Genomic DNA, 20,335 nt, shown 5'->3' with positions numbered 1-20,335 from the left:
TATGCATTATCTCTTTCTCTTACCCATGAGCCAAAAACCTATGAAGAGGCTGTTGTTTCTTACCATTGGCATGAAGCCATACAATCTGAACTTGCTGCTCTTAAAGCTAATGGCACCTGGATCATCACTCATTTGCCCCTAGGAAAAAGACCATTGGCTGCAAGTATGTATTCAAGGTTATGTTAAAGTTTGATGGTAGCATTGATAACAACAAAGCCCGCTTGGTAGCTAAAGGTTATACTCAAAGGGAAGGCTTCGACTATCAAGAGACATTTAGTCCCGTTACCAAACTCACTACAGTGCAGCTGTTCTTAGCTTTAGCTGCTGTTCATAATTGGCACTTGCACCATCTGGATGTTCATAACACCTTCCTCCATGGCGATCTTGATGGAGGAAGGTCCATGTATATGTGGATGACATCATAGTAGGCAGTAGCAATTTTGCAGCCATTGATTTTATCAAAAGTTATCTGCATACTCAGTTTAAAATATGAGATTTGGGAGCTCTTAAATACTTTCTTGGACTGGAAGTGGCAATATCATCTGTGGGTATTCACATTTGCCAAAGAAAGTACTCTAGAAATTCTAAAGGATGCTGGATTGCTTGGATGCAAACCTGTTAGTCCTTTAATAGAGCAGAATCACAAGTTATCCCACTCTTCCACAAATTACTTGAATGATGTTACAAGCTATCGTAGATTGATTGGAAGGCTCATCTACTTGTCCATTACTAGGCTTGACATAACATATGCAGTCAATGTCTTGAGTCAATTTTTGGATAAACCAACTCAAGAGCATCTGCACACAGCATATAAAGTGCTTAGATACTTGAAGGGATCAATCGGGCAGGGCATTTTCTACTCCTCTAAGTCAGCCGTGCATCTCAAAGCCAATAACTCGGATTGGGCAGCTTGACCTGAGACACGAAGATCAGTCACTGGCTTTTGTATATTTCTTGGAGATTCTTTGATTAGTTGGAAGTCCAAGAAGCGGGCCAATGTTGTCTAGATCATCTGTTGAGGCAGAATATCAAGCATTGGCACACACAAGTTGTGAAATTGTTGGCTCATTTCCTTGTTGAAAAAATTCAATGCGCATCATGAACAACCAAGTCTCCTTTACTGTGATAGTCAATCAACAATTCATTTGACTAGCCATCTTTCATGAAAGAACTAAACATGTGGAGCTAGATTGCCACTTTGTTTGAGAGAAGGTTTTAGCTGAGACTATAACCACAGTTCATGTGGCTTCAAAGTTCCAAATGGCAGATATCTTTACTAAGGCTCTGTTAGCTCTTACTTTTCACTTTCTATTGTCCAAGATGGGGGGTTGTTCTAAATATTTATGCCCATCTTGAGGGGGAGTCTCAAAGAAAATGCATTACAGAAGTGAAGTCCACCATACTCCCCTATAGCCAAGATGTAGCAGAGCAACAACCCAAGTCCTTATATGAGAATGAAGGAAAGATTCCCCACAGCTCAGCTGCCTCGGTAGAAGAAGTTAGTTAGGATTGTTTTCATTCTTGTGGATACGATAGTACGATACCAGAATTGGTTGTATTTTTATGATTCTTTTATTCTTTCTGGTAAATTCCAGTATATTCTCAGCTTGTATATAATAGAGCAAATGTTTATCTCCATCCTTTGTATTTTCTTTCTGCTTTTTTAACGGTACCTGGTGTCCTCCTAAGATTTCTTGGCTTTTCAAGTAATACGCTTGCATATGGAAGAATATAAAATTAGATCTCAACATTTTAGGTTGCTTCGCTTCCCATTCAAAACGGGTGATGAGAAGAGAACTATTGGTAGAGGCCTTGAAGTTCGCACTTTCTCCAGAAATGGAAACTAGCTTGATTTCCTATATTTTGAGCATGGAAGTTGAAGCCATTCAACTTCTCTAAGTTGAAGCATATACAAAGATGTGGTGTGTGAAATGATAAGCAGAATTTTTTATTTAAAAAGTGTCCAATTCTTTTTGGGTAAGTGGAAAAACATAATGCGATTCCGAACATGCACCGAAGAGCCCTCTCTGCCGTGATGCTCACCGCCATCAGTACTTCCCCAGCTTGAGAAAAAACAAAAGAATACCTAAAACTAATCCTCTAACCACCCTCTCAGTCTCTGATTCGCAACAAAAGCAGATGCCAGAAGTTTTGGCTTGGCTGTCTTTATAAGGGGCCAATAGCCGTTACTTTAAACTCAACCATCTAGGCATTTAAGCTTTTTCCAGCAAGGGTTTCAGGATATTCCTCAATTTAATATTTCAATTCGAGTCTTGGATTACAGCTGAATGCAGTACTTGTGCCTTCGCTTTGCATGGACGATGGATGCCGCCCTTGTTAAAGAAATCCTACCAGCAAATGGCTGGAAACAAGGCGGAGAGACCACAAAACTCTTTTCTCAAGTGAAAAACATTTCTGAACTCTTATGATACAAGAGACAATGATCCATCAAGCCTTCTTTTTCCACTCATATTACAGAATTTGGGAGAGAGTGAGCCCTCCTGTCCTCAATAATACACAAACGGGTAGATGAGATTCCCTCTTGCAAAAATAAAAGCTACGTTTAATATTTTCAAAAATAGTCCGAAATTGACTAAAATGCTGTTGAAGTAGTTGCAGGAGGAAGTTGAATCCCTGGCCTTGAAGCCCATCCCTTGCGATTCCTATATTTCTCAATAGCCTGCAACCGAATCCTCTCTTGCGAAGCACCTTGGACATTCTTGAATGCCTTCAATAATAGCAGTAATATAAAAAGCATTAAAATTTCTTGTCCAAGGAAGATCATCAATCTGTAACGAAACACTAAAAATTAATGATGATACCTTAGGAAGACCAACCAACTTAGGTGGAGCTTCAACTACTTCTCCAAATTTGATCTCCTCATGTCCAGGAAAGTCGCAATCCACTCCAGTCTTTGCTTTTTTATGTTTATTTTTCTTCACTTCTAAGTACCTGTGTAAATTTTAGACCTAATCACATATCTGCTGAGTAAACAGAGCACACCCGAGCTTAGTGCAAAAGGTAATAAAACCATGGGATGCCCCATCTGTTTGCTTTGGCAACAATCACACCACATTACTCACTGCAAAAATATCATTGGCATTACATGGATTTTTTATATTCCCGAAATATGTTCTTCAAAAACTAAAAACATTTCCAATGATTATTTATTTTCTTAAAATGTTGGCAACAAAAGTATGTCCAAGTTAAATACAAATTACCAACACAAGTATTGTCAAAACAGGATCAGGAAAGTCTACAACAAGAATACCGAACTTGACCCACACATGTTAAAAGACAATTAACGTAGAATCCTATATCATTGGCTGGAGACATGGGGTAGGCAGTTTTGTACAGACACCAGTATTTAAACTCAGATTCCGTATGCTTGTGAAGCTCCAGCTTGTTTGAGTCCCACAATGTGTGGGTGAATTATGATAAAGTAGCATAAGTAACTAGGCCCACATTGGTTCATTACCAGATGGAATTGTTATTTACAACGATTCTAACTTGACCGGTCATTTCCTTGTACAAGTGCAGATGCTGCTAGCACTTTCCTTGACTCGGTACAATATCACACACCCAAAAAACAAACTTTACAAGACTGAAAACTTGAAAACTGCCTTGGAGTACGCAAACATGCACACCCAAATAGCAAACAAGGAATTCGATGATAGAAACTGTACAGTTTTTGCTGATCACTAAACTCCAAATTAGATATGTAATAATTAATTAGAAATATGTTAACATGACACGATTCATTTAAACCCATTTTTTTCATGTAAATGAGTTGAACTGAAATGCCTAACCAATTTGACATGATTAACATAATTTCACATAAAAGTTAAAATCTATATTTATTAATAACCACAATATCTTATAAAATATATATTACCAAATTAGATATGTAATAATTAATTAGAAATATGTTAACATGACACGATTCATTTAAACCCATTTTTTTCATGTAAATGAGTTGAACTGAAATGCCTAACCAATTTGACATGATTAACATAATTTCACATAAAAGTTAAAATCTATATTTATTAATAACCACAATATCTTATAAAATATATATTAATATTTTTCAAATTTTAACATAAAATAACACCAATATTACAATCCATACAATTATAAATATGAGCATAGGTCTAAAATAACAATTAAAACATAAGCATACTGAGAAATACTAACATTACAATTTAAAAATAAAAAAATTTTAATTTTGAAATAAATTCTAAATGGATCAAGACGGATTGATTTCGTGTTAAACAGGTTGACCTGTTTAAATCCGAATACGTTAACATCAAACCCAAACCCGCTAATTTTGTATCGTGTTCATGTTAGGTTCACAGGTTGTGTCATATATTGCCATCCCTAATTTTTAGTATATGGTTCTACATGTTCAAGTCAAATAATAAAATCATTAAGGATTGATGAAGATAATATGAAACATGTCGGTACCAATTATAGCCATGAGGTTTCTTACATGCCAACGACAAGTTGCTTAAAAACATGAAGTACAGTGAAATGCTTACTTTTTCTTGCGCTCCCGTCGTTTCACACGAGCATCTGAGTTCTCTAAGGTTGTTTCAAATCTAAGGTCATTAACCTTGTTCCTCTTTCTTTTTTTCTTTCTCTTCTCCTTTGTGGTGTCATCACCACTATCTGGATGTTGAGGTGTCCTCAAAATCTCATTATCACCTCCATCTGTGATCCCATTTGGATCTGATACACCCTTTGCACGGGTTTTCTAAAAAAATACAAGACACACAAGATCTCATACACAAGTTAAAACTTATCATTAGATTGAAGGAGAAGGACTCAATTAATTTTGCAAAAGTTGCTGTAATGCGATAAAAATGCATATGACAATACCCTAGTCCCCCCCCCCCCCCCCCCCCCCACAGTAAGATTTCAAATAGGGGTGAAAACCGAAGGTTCGGTTTCGGTTTCGGTCCAAATCCGAAAACAGCACCGATATCTTGAAATGGTGTGAATCTCGACCGAAACCAGTCGGTGAAAGAGGAGAAAACCATCTACATCGATCTCGGCGTAACTACGGTCGGTTGTCGGCGTCTTCGGTGGCGACGAAGGTGGTTGCTATTTGAGATAGATGATGCCGAGAGAGAGAGAGAGAGAGAGAGAGAGAGAGAGAGAGAGAGAGAGAGGGTGGCGCTGTGAACTGGTGTGAAATCAGAAAGGGGAAGAAAGAAATGAGGAAGAAGAAGGGTGAGTGCATGTGTTTAAACCCTAGAGGGTAACGGCGATGGCGCCATTTCCTTTATATTTTTTTCAAACATTAAGTCCCAGAACGACGTCTGAAACGGCGTCGTTTCATATATGTATAATTAAAAAATTAAAAATTAAAAAAAAAAAAATCAAGTATCAGTCGGTTCAGCAGTCCAGTCCAGGCTCAAACCGGGACCGAACCACTGGACATCGGTTTTGGCCAAATTCAACCGCCAGCTGACTGGTTCTACACCGGTTTCGGCCAATTCCGAGCTCTGGCGGTCGGTCTGAGTCGGTCCTGGTCGGTTTTACAGTTTCTTGTACAGCCCTAATTTCAAATGTGGATAAGATCCAAATAGTTGTTAGCTTATCATACTAGCCACTCCTAGTTTCAGCATCCAATAAAAACTGAAAACAACTGAAAATCCAAAGTAGGTTTTTTAAGCCACGATCAACTGGTACTTTTCTGTTAAGTTTCCAGCTATAAAATTCGTATCAATAAAGTTCTTGCTTACCTATTAAAAAGGAGTTTCCAGCCATAAAAGTGGTCAACCGTCAGAAACTCACTTCTCATAGTGAGTTGCAAAATTCTAGTCAAAGCACTATAGCTATTTCTCAAGGCTTGGAAGAGTGCCTAAATAGAATTAGGGAAGTTAGGGCTCGGTAGTTAGCCATCATCAAACACAAGTATGATGGGTAACTTTTTTTTTTATTGGCACCAGGTATCTGGGAATGGAGTCCCAACTAATCCCAGGGGTGCACAAGCCCAAGGCAAAGAGTTTCTAGCAAGTGCACTTTTGGTAATTCAAAAGAAAAATCCCCCAGTTTGATGGCTCCTAGAGATTGTTTGCACCCAGGGGGATTTGAACCTTAGACCTGGGGGAGCTACCCCAAACCCAAGGCCTTTACCACTTGAACCAACCCCCACGGGTTAAGTATGATGGGTAACTAGATCTAACATAAAAACTAGAAAGTTTGCATTCTAGAAGTACCATGATAATAAATTACACTGTATAAATGCCATTAAAAACATGAAATCATGATTAAACAACAAAACAGAGAACCTACGGTCACCAAAATCAATGCAAACAAAATCCAACGAATGCTTAAGGAAGCGCTGGTTAGTTTCATCCTGAAAAATCCAATCATCATTTGAGAAATAACCGGATTTTCAAAGTTGTCGACATGTTTTCGTGAAACTCTCAAAAATCATGAATGGCCACATTTGTGTCGTGAACAGAAACAAGCGCATTCAAATATCAACCAACTGGCGGCAGTAAAATCAACAATCCAGAAAACATAAATCATAGATGAATTCTAACACTGCTAGTCTGCTATCTTTCTCAATAACGAATTATTATTAGGCAGAGAAGGGATCGTAATGACGAAATAAGAATAGAAGAAGAAACATACTTTATTAGCATCACCATCCTTCGCAGCAGACCCTGAAACAAACACAAAACCATTTGAGACACAACAACCTTGTCATAAGCATGTGCATATAAGATACATATACACACAGAGAGAGAGAGAGAGAGAGAGAGAGAACCTTGGGGTTTAGGGTAGTGAGAGGAAGTGAAGGAGATGAGTTTACGGAGCTTGGAGGGGAGAGCGTCGACTTGGGAAGGATTTGGCGGGGGAGGGAGGCGGCTGTAGCCTCCATGCGCTGCTCTGTAGTTTTTCTCTCTTCTTCTCCTTCCTTTCCCTCCCATCCTCAGCACGACTCCCGTTTCCACTCCTGCCGAGTGCTACCGAAACCCTACGGTGTTGTGGATGTAATGTTTACCGTAGGATTAATCCGACGGTTTGATACTTTTTTCTGATTTCAGAATGTGTATATATCTAGACATGAAAAATTATTTACATCAGCCTACTGTTGATTGTAGCCGTAGCACACCTAATATGTTGAGTAAAAAAAAAAAAATACTATGTAAGGTGTGCGGAAAGTGCGGCTGATATATAGCCAGGCTTTTTAGGCATAGTTTAGACATAGAAAGAAGATATTATTTGTAAGAAGTAATATTGGCATCAGCCACTATTTGGGATCATCCAAAACATATTATAGTAAAATGGCAAAAATACCCTCACAACAAAACTCACTTTCCTCTCATTTCACACATTTTATTTTGAAATATTTACGTTCTCTCTCTCCTCCCCCGTCGCCCGTCCTCCCCCTACCCTACCCCACTCGAATTCGAAATATTACCGGACGGGCTATGAGAGAGAGCTGATGAAGGAGTGAGAAAGGGAGTGAGAGACAGAGAAAGAGCTGATGAATGAGAGGTAGAGAGCGAGAGAGAGGTGGAGGGCGAGACAAAAAGACTGAGAGAGAGGTGGAGGGTTTGGCTGGCTCGGAGGAATTCGAGGAGGAGTCGTGGTGATTAGGGGAGGTACTCGGTGGGGCAAGAACCGATGCATGCGGCGATAGGGCCGTCGATGGCCCCAAGCTTGTGTGAAACTCATTTTATGAGTAATTTGCGTGTGCGCGATGGAGAGGGAGAGGGAAGTTCGTGGTAGCTGGATCTGTGAGAGGTGGTCGCTGGTGTGAGATGATGGAGTTACAGTGGCCTGGGTGGTCGCGTACGGCGGCGCAAGTGGAGAGATATGGGTGAAACCCATTTCGATTGGGTTACCGCATGGGAGAGAGAGAGCTGCGCGTGGGAGAGATTGCTAGTAGCTGGCTTGATCGCTGGCGTGAGGGGGAGTCGCCGTTGGTGGCGGTGAGGCTTGTTGGCCACGGCGACGCTGGCTGGGCTGAAGGAGAATCAGGCAGTGAGAGGAGAGAGAGAGAGAGAGAGAGAGAAAAGAGACTTGTGTTTTGCAAAAAAAAAAAAATATATATATATATATATATAGACACGTCACATGTACTACAAATCAGCCGTGAACAGTGGTTGATCCGTAGCACTACTCTATTTGTAAATAGTATTGAAATAATTTGAGTTATAATACTTTATAGAATTTTGAAAAATGAAAGAGATAAAATTGAATAAAATTATTATAAAATTAAAATATTGTTTAAATATTATTTTTATTTTAGTATTTGAAAAGATTGAATTGTTTTTTATTTTTTGTTTGAAAGTTTGGAAAAGTTATAATGATTAGGTAATAATATGATAAAAAAAGTTAGAGATTTAAAATTGAAAAGTATTTATGTTTATAATATTTTGATATTAAGATGAGATGTAATAAAATGAGATGAGATGAGATATAATAGGAAGTTCTTACTATCCAAACCATGCTAAAATTATCGCTCAAAGTTATAGCTCAGATATTGTCATTCTTTTTTTTTTTTAATTAATGTTTAAAATAGTGATTATTAATAAAATTATAATTTTTTTCTTAACGATTAAAGATATTAAAAAAAAAATCTTAAATACACAATGGGGCGCGTCCAGCTGTACATGCGGGCGGCCCCCCTAGCATTGTCCATATATTTATGGACGTGGGCCTATTTTTAGTTTTTTCTCGGATGCGGGTCTAATTACTTTATTTTTCGACAGGGGCCCACTTGAGGAAATAAAAATGATCATGCTACAGCCATCAAGAGTGGGTACCAAACGTGTAAATTTTTTTGTTTTGTTTTTATTTTTTAAACATTTATTTTTTAAATCACAAATTCATTGAACAAAACTTGTTTAACCATTAAGTAAAAAGAAATCGTCAGCTTTTCTCGGTGGGAATCCTGGAGGATACATTATTTCCCAGATAAAAATCCCTCTAACCACACTTTTCTATGCATGTATTGTCAATTAAAAATTGAAAAGTCAAAATATATAGAAATATTCTTCAAAAGACAAATAAGATGTCTTCCAATGTATTGAAGTAAAAAATTAAAATTAAATTGAAATCTTGTTGGGTGAAAGAATATTATTTTAGAAAAAAATTATCTAATAAGTTTATTTATTAACACACTTTAGTTATTGTTAATTCCAAAACTTTATGAGTTAATTAACATAAAAACTATTCTTACATACATTAACCTTATGGGATGTTTGGAAACATATATCATCCCATCTTATTTCATCTTATCTAATCACATTTCATTCCATCATATATCATTCCATTCTCATATATCATTTAAATACAAACGCTTTCAAACTAATTATTACAATTTTTTCAAACTAATTATTGTAATTTTTTTAAAATTTCAAACAAAAAACAACTTAACTTTTTCAAATCTTAAAATAAAAATTATATTATAATAATATTTTAATTTTATAAAATTTTTTATTCAATTTTTTCTTTCTTATTTTTCAAAATCCAATAAATACTTAATTCAAATTATCTTACTACTATTCATAAAATTCTCATCATATCTCATTTTCCAAACATCTTATTGAAATAAGTCTTACAAAAGAAAAAGTCATCTTACAAAATAATATGCGAGCTCTAATGAAAATTATTTAAATTCCATGTCACGACCAAGGAAAAAAAAATAATGCCATCTCAGGATATTTTTTAGCCTTTGTTTGTTTCGATCTTCTCTTTTCTTTTCCCCTTTTTAACAATATCTGAACTGAAGAAAATGTCTACAGCACGTGTAACAGAAAAGCTCTGGTGAGATTCACATGGCACTAAAAGACTCTAGAAAAGCACATGGTACAGGATATTTGTAGCCTTTGTTTGTTTCTATCTTATCTTTTCTTCTCTCCTTTTTAACAATATCTGACTAAAATGTCTACAACACGTGTAACAAAAAAGCTCTGGTCTCAAGAAGGTTTGAGATGAGAGGATAATTTAATATTTTGTTAAAAATTTAAAATATTATATTTTAATATTATTATTATTTTAAATTTTAAAAAAATTAAATTAAGATTTAAAAAAATTAAATTATTTATTATATTTTATATAGATATTTAAAAAATATGTAGTGATGAGATAGATAAGAATTTTGTGAGAAGAGTTGAGAAATTGTGAATAATAGTAAAAAAATAAAAAATAAAAAATAATAAAATATTAAATAATAATGAAAAATAATAAATAATAATAAAAAATAGATAAAAAATAATAATAAAATAATAAATAATAATTGAGTATTATGAATACCTGAGATATTCTTACCACTGTAATTGCAGAAGGCTTCGAAAGGCTCAAAAGTATTATGGTGTTATTAAAAGAGTTATAGAGAGGGGAAGTCTCTAAAATAGTGTAGAGATACTTTAAATATTCTAGGGCTTATAGAATATTATAGAGGTGGTGGATTTCTCCAGAATGGTCTAGAGAATCCATGCAAGCCATTAGATCAGATTGATCTCCACCGTCCCATGGGGGGTTGGTTGGCTATAAAAGGGGAATGACTATGGGTGTAAAATTTCATTGAAAAATCAAACTGGCCTAAACCGGTAGAACCGGTCTGGAACCGGTTTCCTTAATTCTAAAATCGGCCGGTATCAGTCCAGTTTCGGTTTTATACTTTTTAAACCGGACTAGAACCTGTAAAACCAAATGTACCAGTTTAGGAGATTAACCAGTGCGTAATCGGTTTTCAAAAATGTAAAACCGGTGCATACTGGTTTGGTCCTAAATTTTATCCAAAATCGGACTGGACCAGACCGGTCACACTCCTAAGTTGATAACATACTACCTCCCATAAAAATGACAAACCCGGTAGTTGATCTGCGATCATCCAGGGACCCTGCCTAATCTGCATCGCAGAAGCCAGTAATAGCTCAGATAAGGCTTTTAACAAAGTGAAGGCCAAGATTGGGTTGTGTTTGGATGTCCGACTAATCTAAGGTACTCTGAGAAACTCTCGTTCGGATGGAAATAGTCTTCCATCCAAATGAGTTTGAAGTAATTTTCAAACATCTCTTGTCACTATGTTTCAGTATGAGTCGAGAGTCTGTGTTGGGTGCAAATGCTAGTGTGCGACGGAGAGGGAGATGGAGGCTCGTGGTGGCTAGGTCTGCGAGAGGTGGTTGCTAATGTGAGGTGATGGAGGTGCGGTGGCCTGGGTGGCCGCGTACGGCGGCACAAGTGGATAGAAATGGGTGAAACCCATGGGTTACCGTAGGAGAGAAAGAGCTGCGTGTGGGGGAGATCGGTGGTGGCTAGCTTGGTCGCTGGTGGTGGCGGTGAGGCTGGGTGGCCGTGTACAACGGTGCAAGTGGAGAGAAAATGGGTGAAACCCATTTTGGTTAGGTTACCGCAGGGAAGAGAGGGAGCTGCGCGTGGAGGAGATTGATGGTGGCTGGCTTGGTCGTCGGCGTGAGGGGAAGTCGCCGGTAGTGGCAGTGAGGCTGGGCGACGCACGGCGGCGCTGGGCTGGGCTGAGGGAGAATTGGGCGTGGGAGGGAGGGGGAGAGAGAGAGAGAGAGAGAGAGAGAGAGAGAGAGAGAGAGAGAGAATAATAATAAAATCACTATATATTTATCACTATTATATATAAATAAAAAATAAAATCACTATAATATTTATCACTAATATATGTAAAAAATAAATAAAATCACTATAATATTTATCACGATTATATATAAATAAAAAATAAAATCACTATAATATTTATCACTATTATATATAAATAAAAAATAAAATCACTATAATATTTATCACTAATATATGTAAAAAATAAATAAAATCACTATAATATTTATCACTATTATATATAAATAAAAATAAAATCACTATAATATTTATCACTATTATATATAAATAAAAAATAAAATTACTATAATATTTATCACTGTTATATATGATAAATAAATAAAATCACTATAATATTTATCACTATTATATATAAACAAAAAATAAAATCACTATAATATTTATCACTATTATATATAAATAAATAAATAAAATCACTAAAATATTTATCACTATTATTAATTATATATAAATAAAATTATCATTTCATCATCATAAAAATTAAAAAAAATCTATCATTGATGGGACCCACACCTTTTTCAACTATATATCCAAAAGTCAACAACTCAACATACTTCATACATCCAGACAACTCAAAATACTCTCAATGGAACCCACAAACCCACTCTAATCTTTACTCATAACTATTCACAAATATTCTTAACACTTTTCAGGTATTCTCACTACCAAAACGTAGCAGAGTCCCCTTTAAATATCGACAGATCCTTTTAATGGCAACTAGGTGAAATTCACAAGGAGTTTGCATAAATTGACAAACAAGGTGCACTGTGAAAGTAATATCTGGTTGGGTTAATGTCAAATATTGGACAGAGCCAACCATTTGGTGATACAAAGTTGGATCATTAAGAGGGGCACCTTCAGTTGCAGTGGGTTAGACACCAGAGGAATGAGATTTGAAGACCAAGAAAATAATACAAAGCTCCAAGATCTTTCATGTGAAAAACTTTGGACATATGAGATCGAAAATAAGTAATGGATAAGCTAGAAGAACCAGTAATTATAATGTCGTTGACATAAATCAAGAGAAGAATAATATCTTATCCTTGACGATGAAAAACAAAGAGGCATCTTTTGGACTCCATTGAAAGCCCGTCTGCTGAATATAAAATAGCTAAATTCATGTACAATGCTCGCAAAGCTTGTTTGAGACTATAGAGAGTTTTGTGAAGACTACAAATATAGTCTGGGTGAATTGGATCCTCAAAGCCAAGTGGTTGAGTGAGAACAACTTTTTCCTACGAATCACTATGTAAAAAAGGATTGCTCACATCAAGTTATCTCAATGGTCAACTTGGGAGTGGGCCAACGTCAAGATTAAATGAATCGTGCTAAAGGTCTCATCATAATCAAGTCCAAGAAGTTGTGTGAAGCCACAAGCGACAAGATGAGATTTATATCTTTCAATTAAGAGTGTAATCGGTCCAGTTTGAGACAACTTTTGGAAACGAACTGGTATACACTAGTTTTACATTTTCAATAACTGATACCGCACCGGTTATCATCCTGAACCAGCACTTCGGGTTTTACTGGTTCAATCTAGTTTCGATTTTAGTATTAGTATTATGAATGTATTTGTCAAAAGGAACATGTTGAGAATTTATTAGGCCATAAAATGTAATTAATATATATACTTTATATTTAAAACATATGATCAAACAAATGTTTATGTTTAAGATTTAAATTTTATGTTATAAATTATAATATAACATTATTTTATATATAATTATATATATTATATATATTATATATAATATAAAAAATATTATATATAATATTAAAAATTAATTAAATTATATATTTATACGAACCGATCCGATGCTAGAAAACCTAAAATCGGAACCGGACCGATTTTGACCATTTTTAAAATGGAGGAACTGGTCTAAAATTGGACCAAACCAATCAGTCCGGGTCGGTTCTCTAGTTTATTTTTACAGCCGTACTTTCAATGGAACCATCGACTTGAGTCTTAATTTTAAAGACTCATTTACTGCTGACTAAATTCATGACTTGGGCTTTAAGACCATGTATGGTTTCAAAGAAGTGCATCAATCTCAATTTGCATGGCTTGTTTCCATGTTGGATCTTTGAGAGCCGGTTTATAGTTTCTGGGCTCCAAAGGCTGGACGGCTAAATCAGCCACAAAACAAATGAGAATAGGATGGCGGGTTGATAAAAATAACTCGGGCCTGTGGGTACCATCCTGATTCTGGGTAATCATGTCGTGAGTGTGAATTAGGCCTGATGCTTGGATGGCTTGTGGTGAAGAAGGAATAGAAACCAAGTTGGGCTCAACTGGAACCACTACAGGTTGGGAAACAGATGGGGCCAGATCCGTGTGAGAAGGACTAGTGGGTCATTAAGGGCTAAGGGATCTGCTGGTGTGTTGAACCGAGGCATTTCAAGACTAGTGGGTAGAGCCCGAACTTTAAAGGCTTTGAGAGGGACCTGAAAATATTCTTGTTGAGTAGAAAATGGAAATATGGTTTCATAAAAAAGAACATGTCATGAGATATAAACACGACCAGAAAGCGTATTCAGACAACAATATCCCTTGTGATGTGGTGAGTAGCCAAGGAAAATACACCGAATTGATTTGAAATCAAGCTTGGAGCGGCCAAAATAGGTCAAGTATGGATAACATGCACAACCAAAGACTCTCGAAGTGTCATAAGAAGGTGGAGTTTTAAATACTAACTCATATGATGATTTGCCATTAGGAATGAGAGTAGGTAACCGATTTATAAGGAAAATAGAAGTAGTGAATGCGGCAGTCCAAAATTTAGATGGAAGAGACAAGTGATCCATTAAGGTTAGTCCGGTTTTAACAATTTAACGATGTTTTCTTTCAGCCATACCATTTTGTTCGGGAGTGCCAGGACAAGACAAATGATGGATGATGCCATTAGAAGAAAAATAACTTTTCAATGTGCTATTAACAAATTCTCCACCCTCGTCACTTTGAACAGTTCTTACACGAGTTTGAAAGTGAGTTTTACGAGCCATTGGAAAATGCCATATGTAGCGAGAATATTCATCAATAATGACTAAATAAAATCTAAAGCCATCCTAAGAGGGTATATGTGTAGGCCCCCAAACATCCATGTGAAGAGTATGAAGAAAATGTTCAGCATGAGCAATATGAGTTGTAAAAGATAATTTCTTAGATTTGCCAATGGTGCAACTTTCATAAAAAGAAACACTTTTATTTGAAGTAGGCAAGCATGAATGTAACAATCTAAGAATCTTTGAATTGGGATGGCCCAGTTGTGCATGCCATATGGTGCTGGAAACTCTAGTAGCTTAAAAAGCAACAGGAGAAAAGGAACTGATGGTGGGACATAATGGGAACAAGCCATCCTTGACCAAGCCTTTAAGCATCACCTTGTTCATCCCCATGTCCTTGATAAAAAAAACCCCAAGGATAAAAGAGAAAGCAACAATTATGATAAGTTGTAAATTTAGACATCGAAGTTTTCTTTTTAATTTTGGAAACAATAAGGGCATTCTTAAAAGTAAGAGAAGCATGCGGAAGTTGAGAATGTGCAACGATAGAGATAGGAAGTCTGAACTGTTACCAACCATTACATAGTCTGTGCCATTGTACGACAATATACCTTGAGCATCGATGGGAGTGGGATCCATGTGATGGTTAGCTCCGGTATCAGGAAACTAAGCATCACGGTTGTGTCTCCAGTTTGAATAGCAAGGAAAGCCTGATAATGCTCTGCCTCTTCATTTGTAGCACAACATGCATCGGCTTTGTGTTTGGGTACACCACATTGGAAACAAGTGATGCGTCCACTACGCATAGTAGGTTTGCCACCAGCAGGAGAGGAATTGGATGAGGTACCACTAGCATTCAAACGGCCTTCAGACCGACCACCACCACCACCACGGGAGAGTCTATTTTTCTACTGAGAATGTCTGGGACGGCCATGACCAGATTGACCTTCCCTCTAACGGTTAGTGGAAGAAGCTTTATGATTGGATCAATAAAAGGTAACAACGGAAGAAGAGTCTCGACCAATGGAGATGCAAAGCTCAAAGTCACATAACTTGCTAATGACTGCCTCGAGAGAAGGGAAGCTATCTCGAGTATTAATAGCAGCAACAATGGGGTCGAACTTAGAGCCCAAGCCTCTGAATAAGCAGATGATGAAGTATTCTTCGTCCATGGAATTTCCGGCATCGCGGAGAGATAGAGCCAAGGGATTGGCTTTAAGGAGGAAATCTTCCATGGAAGAAGAACCTTTGGTGAGTGATTGCGCTCACCTTTCATACATTGGACCCAATCCCTTGTATGTCGGCCATACAAGGTTTTCAGCACTTCCCAAGCTTCAAGGGAGGTCTCACTGTTGGTCACCTGTGAAAGAGATGCATTGGTTAGTGAGTTGTTGATCCATTCGATGATCAATTGCTCAGCATGTAACCATTGCACTACAACGGGGTTGACAGTGGAAACACCATTATCACCGAGGATGGTCTGTGATGGGCAAGGATGCTCATTTGTGACATAACTGAGGAGCCCATGATCACGTAAAGCTGGAACACTTTGTGCTTTCCATAGGAGATTATTGGTGAAGGCTAGCTTAACGGAAATATCAGGTAAAGTGGTTTTGGAACAAAAGAGATTCATAGATGCAAGATCTGCCACAGGGGGGACCGAGGAGGTAGAAGATGAAGACATGGATAATATCTCGTTTGGGTCTCTAATACCATGTAAGGGAAAATCCCTGCTCCATGCATGGCTTGATAGTTTACTTATATAGAATTTTACATAAGAGAAAAACAGAGCATTTATAGTTGTCCTACTGTTGTACGTGAAATAAAGAAGGAAAATATATAACTGTTACAGATGGTCACGCAAAGAACACAAGTGCAGAATAATGTATTGATGAATTAACGGAGGGATCACAACAGCCATGTACGAGAAGAGAAAGTAGCAGTAAATTATGGGAATCATCTCTTAAAAAACGACATCTAGGTTGTGGGTGGTTTGAGTGTCTTTCTAATTTATCTACGTAGCATATAGTTCTAATTTATCTATATAGCATATTCAACCATGTGGTGAACACAACCACAGACAGATTTGAGACTTACAAACTAGATTTACTTGTGAAACAACTACAAAAAATTGACATTGAGGTACATTTTTTTCGGTTTGTATGATTTTCATGATCTCCAACAATAATTAAAATTTTAAAATATTACAAATTAAATATTATTAAATTAATGGTATATCCTCTCATTAGTTTGCAAATAAAATATCAAGAATTTTTAATTTTAATTATTTATCTTGTCTCTTTGTCCATGAGGGCAGGTGCGTTTGAATAAGTATTTCACGCACATTGCATGACTACAGGCAACAATCATCCACGCATCAATGATACTCAGACTAATATTTTTAAAAGAACTGCAAAATTTATGCACCTTAAAATTATATAAATCATTTTCACACACACATAATATATAATACACACGCGAATACTACAACATATACAAACAATACAAAGCCCAACGCGAGATGATGTAAAATTATGTCAAATACTAGAGTATCGGGGTCGGCTCCACCTCTAAATTCTAGTTAACTCCACATCCGATTTTCCATTATTTTCTGTATACTGTTTAAATATTTTTTTTTCTTTACTTGGGACGCTTTTCAAAAAGTATGAGTTGTTTAAGTATCGTTTGGTTACACAAATAAATTGAGATGAGATGAAATGAAAAATCTATAAATGATAGGGAGATATTTATGAATAATAGTGAAATAATTTAAGTTAAGATTTTTATGAAGTTTTAAAAAATGAGAAATAAAAAATTGAATAAAAAATTAATAAGTTAAAAGATTGTTAGAATATTATATAATCTTTTAATATAATTTTTATTTTGAGATTTAAAAAAATTGAATTGTTTTTGTATTTTATTTAAAAATTTGAAAAAATTATAATAATTAGATAAAAATTTAAAATTAAATAATTTTTATATTTAAATAATTTTTAAATGTTGAAATGAGATGAATAGTCTAAAATGTTTCTGAAACTAAACTATGCCTAAATTGTGATTCCTGACAATCATTTTTTCCGACATCATTTGTAACTTTTTAAAGTAATAGTCCTGTCTCTTTTATGAGGTCTTTATTTTGAAATTTGTTTTATGGTCTTATATTTTCTATCTTTGTTGAAAAAATAGTGGTTCTAACAATCACTATATTTAGAGGAGGTGAATAAATTTAATCCAATTTTGAAGGTCTTTTAAAAAGTATAAACAAACAAACAGTTAATCAAATAATACAAATAATTAGCACAATAATTTTGATCACAAAGTGAAAACTCATTTGAAGAACGTCTTTAAATTCTAAAATCACTCCAAGTGTAAAGAACCATCTAAAATCTACTATAGAAAAAATTTGTGACAACCAATTTAAAGACACTCACAAAACCTTTGTAGTAGCTAAACTTGGCTTACAACATCACAAGTGATCCACTCGATCTCTACATGCATGTAGTGCTGGAATTCCGACCTTTCTATAGCTTCCCACGAAAACCTCTCAATTTCTGCATCAACAGCAGCTCCAGACTCTTCCAGTCAATTAACACATCCACTTCAATAGACTTTAAATAAGATTTGATCTTGAGTGTGGTGTGGTGTAGTGGAGATGTGTTTGTCCAAGAGAGATTCACAAGGTGGGGAAAACTTTCTCTCTATAGCCCTTGAAGCAACTGGGTTTTTGTTCTGTTTCTCCACACCAAGAACAAAAATAAGCTGTTCTTTATATAGTCCCAACAGATCACGGCGCTCACAATCCTGAATTCTAAGTTGTCTTGAACATTGGCTCGAGCGAGGTGTCGAGCGCACGTTGTCTTTCAGAAACAACTCGAGCGACACGTCGAGCGCACATCAAGCGAACCTCTTTGGAAGAGTTCTGTTCGAGCGGTTGTTCTCAACTTCTATACAAAATAAATTAGAGCATGTTGTTCTCAACTTCTCAATCTAACTTCATCTCAATTATAGATTTAGGTTTAGTTTGATAAGTAAACTCATCTCAACTCATCATTATAATTTTTTCAAATTTCAATACAAAATATAATAAATAATTTAATTTTTTTAAATCTAAAAATAATAATAATAATAATAATAATATTTAAAAAAAATATTTTAATAATATTTTATCATTTTAACTTAACTCAACTCAACATCACATCTAAATTCAGTTTTAATTTGTAGCAACTAGCTTGCATCTAGATGAGAGCTGCAACTAGGCCTTGAGCCGATCCATCCGCAAGACCCGCCATTGACCCACCCAACAAAAATCAGATTCATGGGATCGAGTGAAGCAAACGGGTTCGCTGCATATTATATCAGTCGAAACCGATTGAACCGACTGGTAGGATTACAGACTAATTACCACCCTCCGATTACAATGATGTTCGCTGCTACTACTGCCTTAATTAATTAATGGTGTCTACACTGTCTAGCACTAAACAGGATCGATCAGGCTGATGGGAGACACTCCCATTTTCACACTATTAATGAATTCCATCTGCAATAATATAATATTATTATCTTCTTCATTACGAGAACTGCAACCGCCAAGCACTATGCGAACTTTACTAACATTATATTGTTGTGTTGAAAAAGAAGCCAAATCTAAGAAGGCTTCTTTGGTTTTAAACCAATTTCAATTTATTATTATAATTTTTTTAAATTTTAATATAAAATATAATAAATAATTTATTTTTTTAAAATTTTAAAATAATAATAATATTTTATATTATCATCTCAATTTAATTTAACTCAATTCAATTTAACATTTAAATATAATCTTATACCCACGCGCGTGCAGTAGTAACTCAGGCCACGAAAGGATCATGTGAGTGGATGTTTCAGCTTGAAAAAAAAAAAATTATGGATTAAAGTAGAATAACAGATGAAGTAATACTGCACCGGTACAGTACTACTGCAGTCCAAAGACAGTTTGAAGCAGGGATGCCCAAGGTCTATGAGCCTGCAACGATAAACTGGAGGAAGTTCACATGTCACGTGTTGGGAAAAGATAACAAGAATATGCGAAGATAAAAATTGATACTGGAGTTAACATGACACGTATCGTGAAAAATATAATAAGACTAAGAGAAGATAAAGATTGATACTGAAGTTAACATGACATGTGTGGTATAAAAGATAACAAGAGTCGGTGAAGATAAAGATTTTTTTTTTTTTTGACGGTAACGTGAAGATAAAGATTGATCAACAAGAATGCTTTAAATGAAAAAAATGTGGAGAATTACTATGTAGTGATGTATGTTAATTTAATGGTCCAGCAGATTTTTTTTTTTTTGACGGTAACGTGAAGATAAAGATTGATCAACAAGAATGCTTTAAATGAAAAAAATGTGGAGAATTACTATGTATTGATGTATGTTAATTTAATGGTCCAGCAGATTTTCTCTGGTGTTAATCAACGGATGAATTTTTAGTACTCCAAGATTCCTTCTTGACTTTACGTTCCCACCATTTCTCAGCTAAAATCACCCAATTCGCAATTGGGTCTATTTCTAATTTTCATTGGGACCAAACTTTACTCATGGAAACAACAAGGCTTTTAGGATTGATAAATGATATTTACAGCTATATAATATAATATGTAAGTTTTGAGTAATTTTTTAATAATAAATATCATTAATTTTTAAAATAATTATAATATAGTTATACACTA

General features: G+C 35.6%; 1 protein-coding gene across 1 annotated transcript; it reads right to left on the bottom strand.

The window, feature by feature from the left end:
* Positions 1-2,403: 2,403 nt before the first annotated feature.
* On the bottom strand, positions 2,404-7,018 carry LOC121262825. The gene is made up of 5 exons (XM_041165455.1): positions 6,782-7,018; positions 6,646-6,677; positions 4,539-4,753; positions 2,823-2,952; positions 2,404-2,728 (listed from the first exon to the last, which is right to left on the bottom strand). The coding sequence occupies exons 1-5, from the start codon at positions 6,942-6,944 to the stop codon at positions 2,594-2,596; spliced, it is 675 nt and encodes a 224-aa protein (XP_041021389.1). The 5' UTR covers positions 6,945-7,018; the 3' UTR covers positions 2,404-2,593.
* Between the last annotated feature and the right edge of the window lie 13,317 nt (positions 7,019-20,335).

This window comes from Juglans microcarpa x Juglans regia, chromosome 1D (genome assembly GCF_004785595.1).
Source record: "Juglans microcarpa x Juglans regia isolate MS1-56 chromosome 1D, Jm3101_v1.0, whole genome shotgun sequence".
In the NCBI taxonomy this organism is placed as follows: Eukaryota; Viridiplantae; Streptophyta; class Magnoliopsida; order Fagales; family Juglandaceae; genus Juglans; species Juglans microcarpa x Juglans regia.
Note: the sequence above shows the minus strand (reverse complement) of the source record. Positions and strands in the feature narration are given on the sequence as shown.

Coding starts and splice junctions, on each gene's coding strand:
- LOC121262825 (XM_041165455.1), bottom strand. CDS start 6,944: ATGGGAGGGAAAGGAAGGAGAAGAAGAGAGAAAAACTACAGAGCAGCG. Junction 6,678..6,781: donor TCACTACCCTAAACCCCAAG/GTTCTCTCTCTC, acceptor TGTTTGTTTCAG/GGTCTGCTGCGAAGGATGGT. Junction 2,729..2,822: donor AGTTGGTTGGTCTTCCTAAG/GTATCATCATTA, acceptor CTATTATTGAAG/GCATTCAAGAATGTCCAAGG.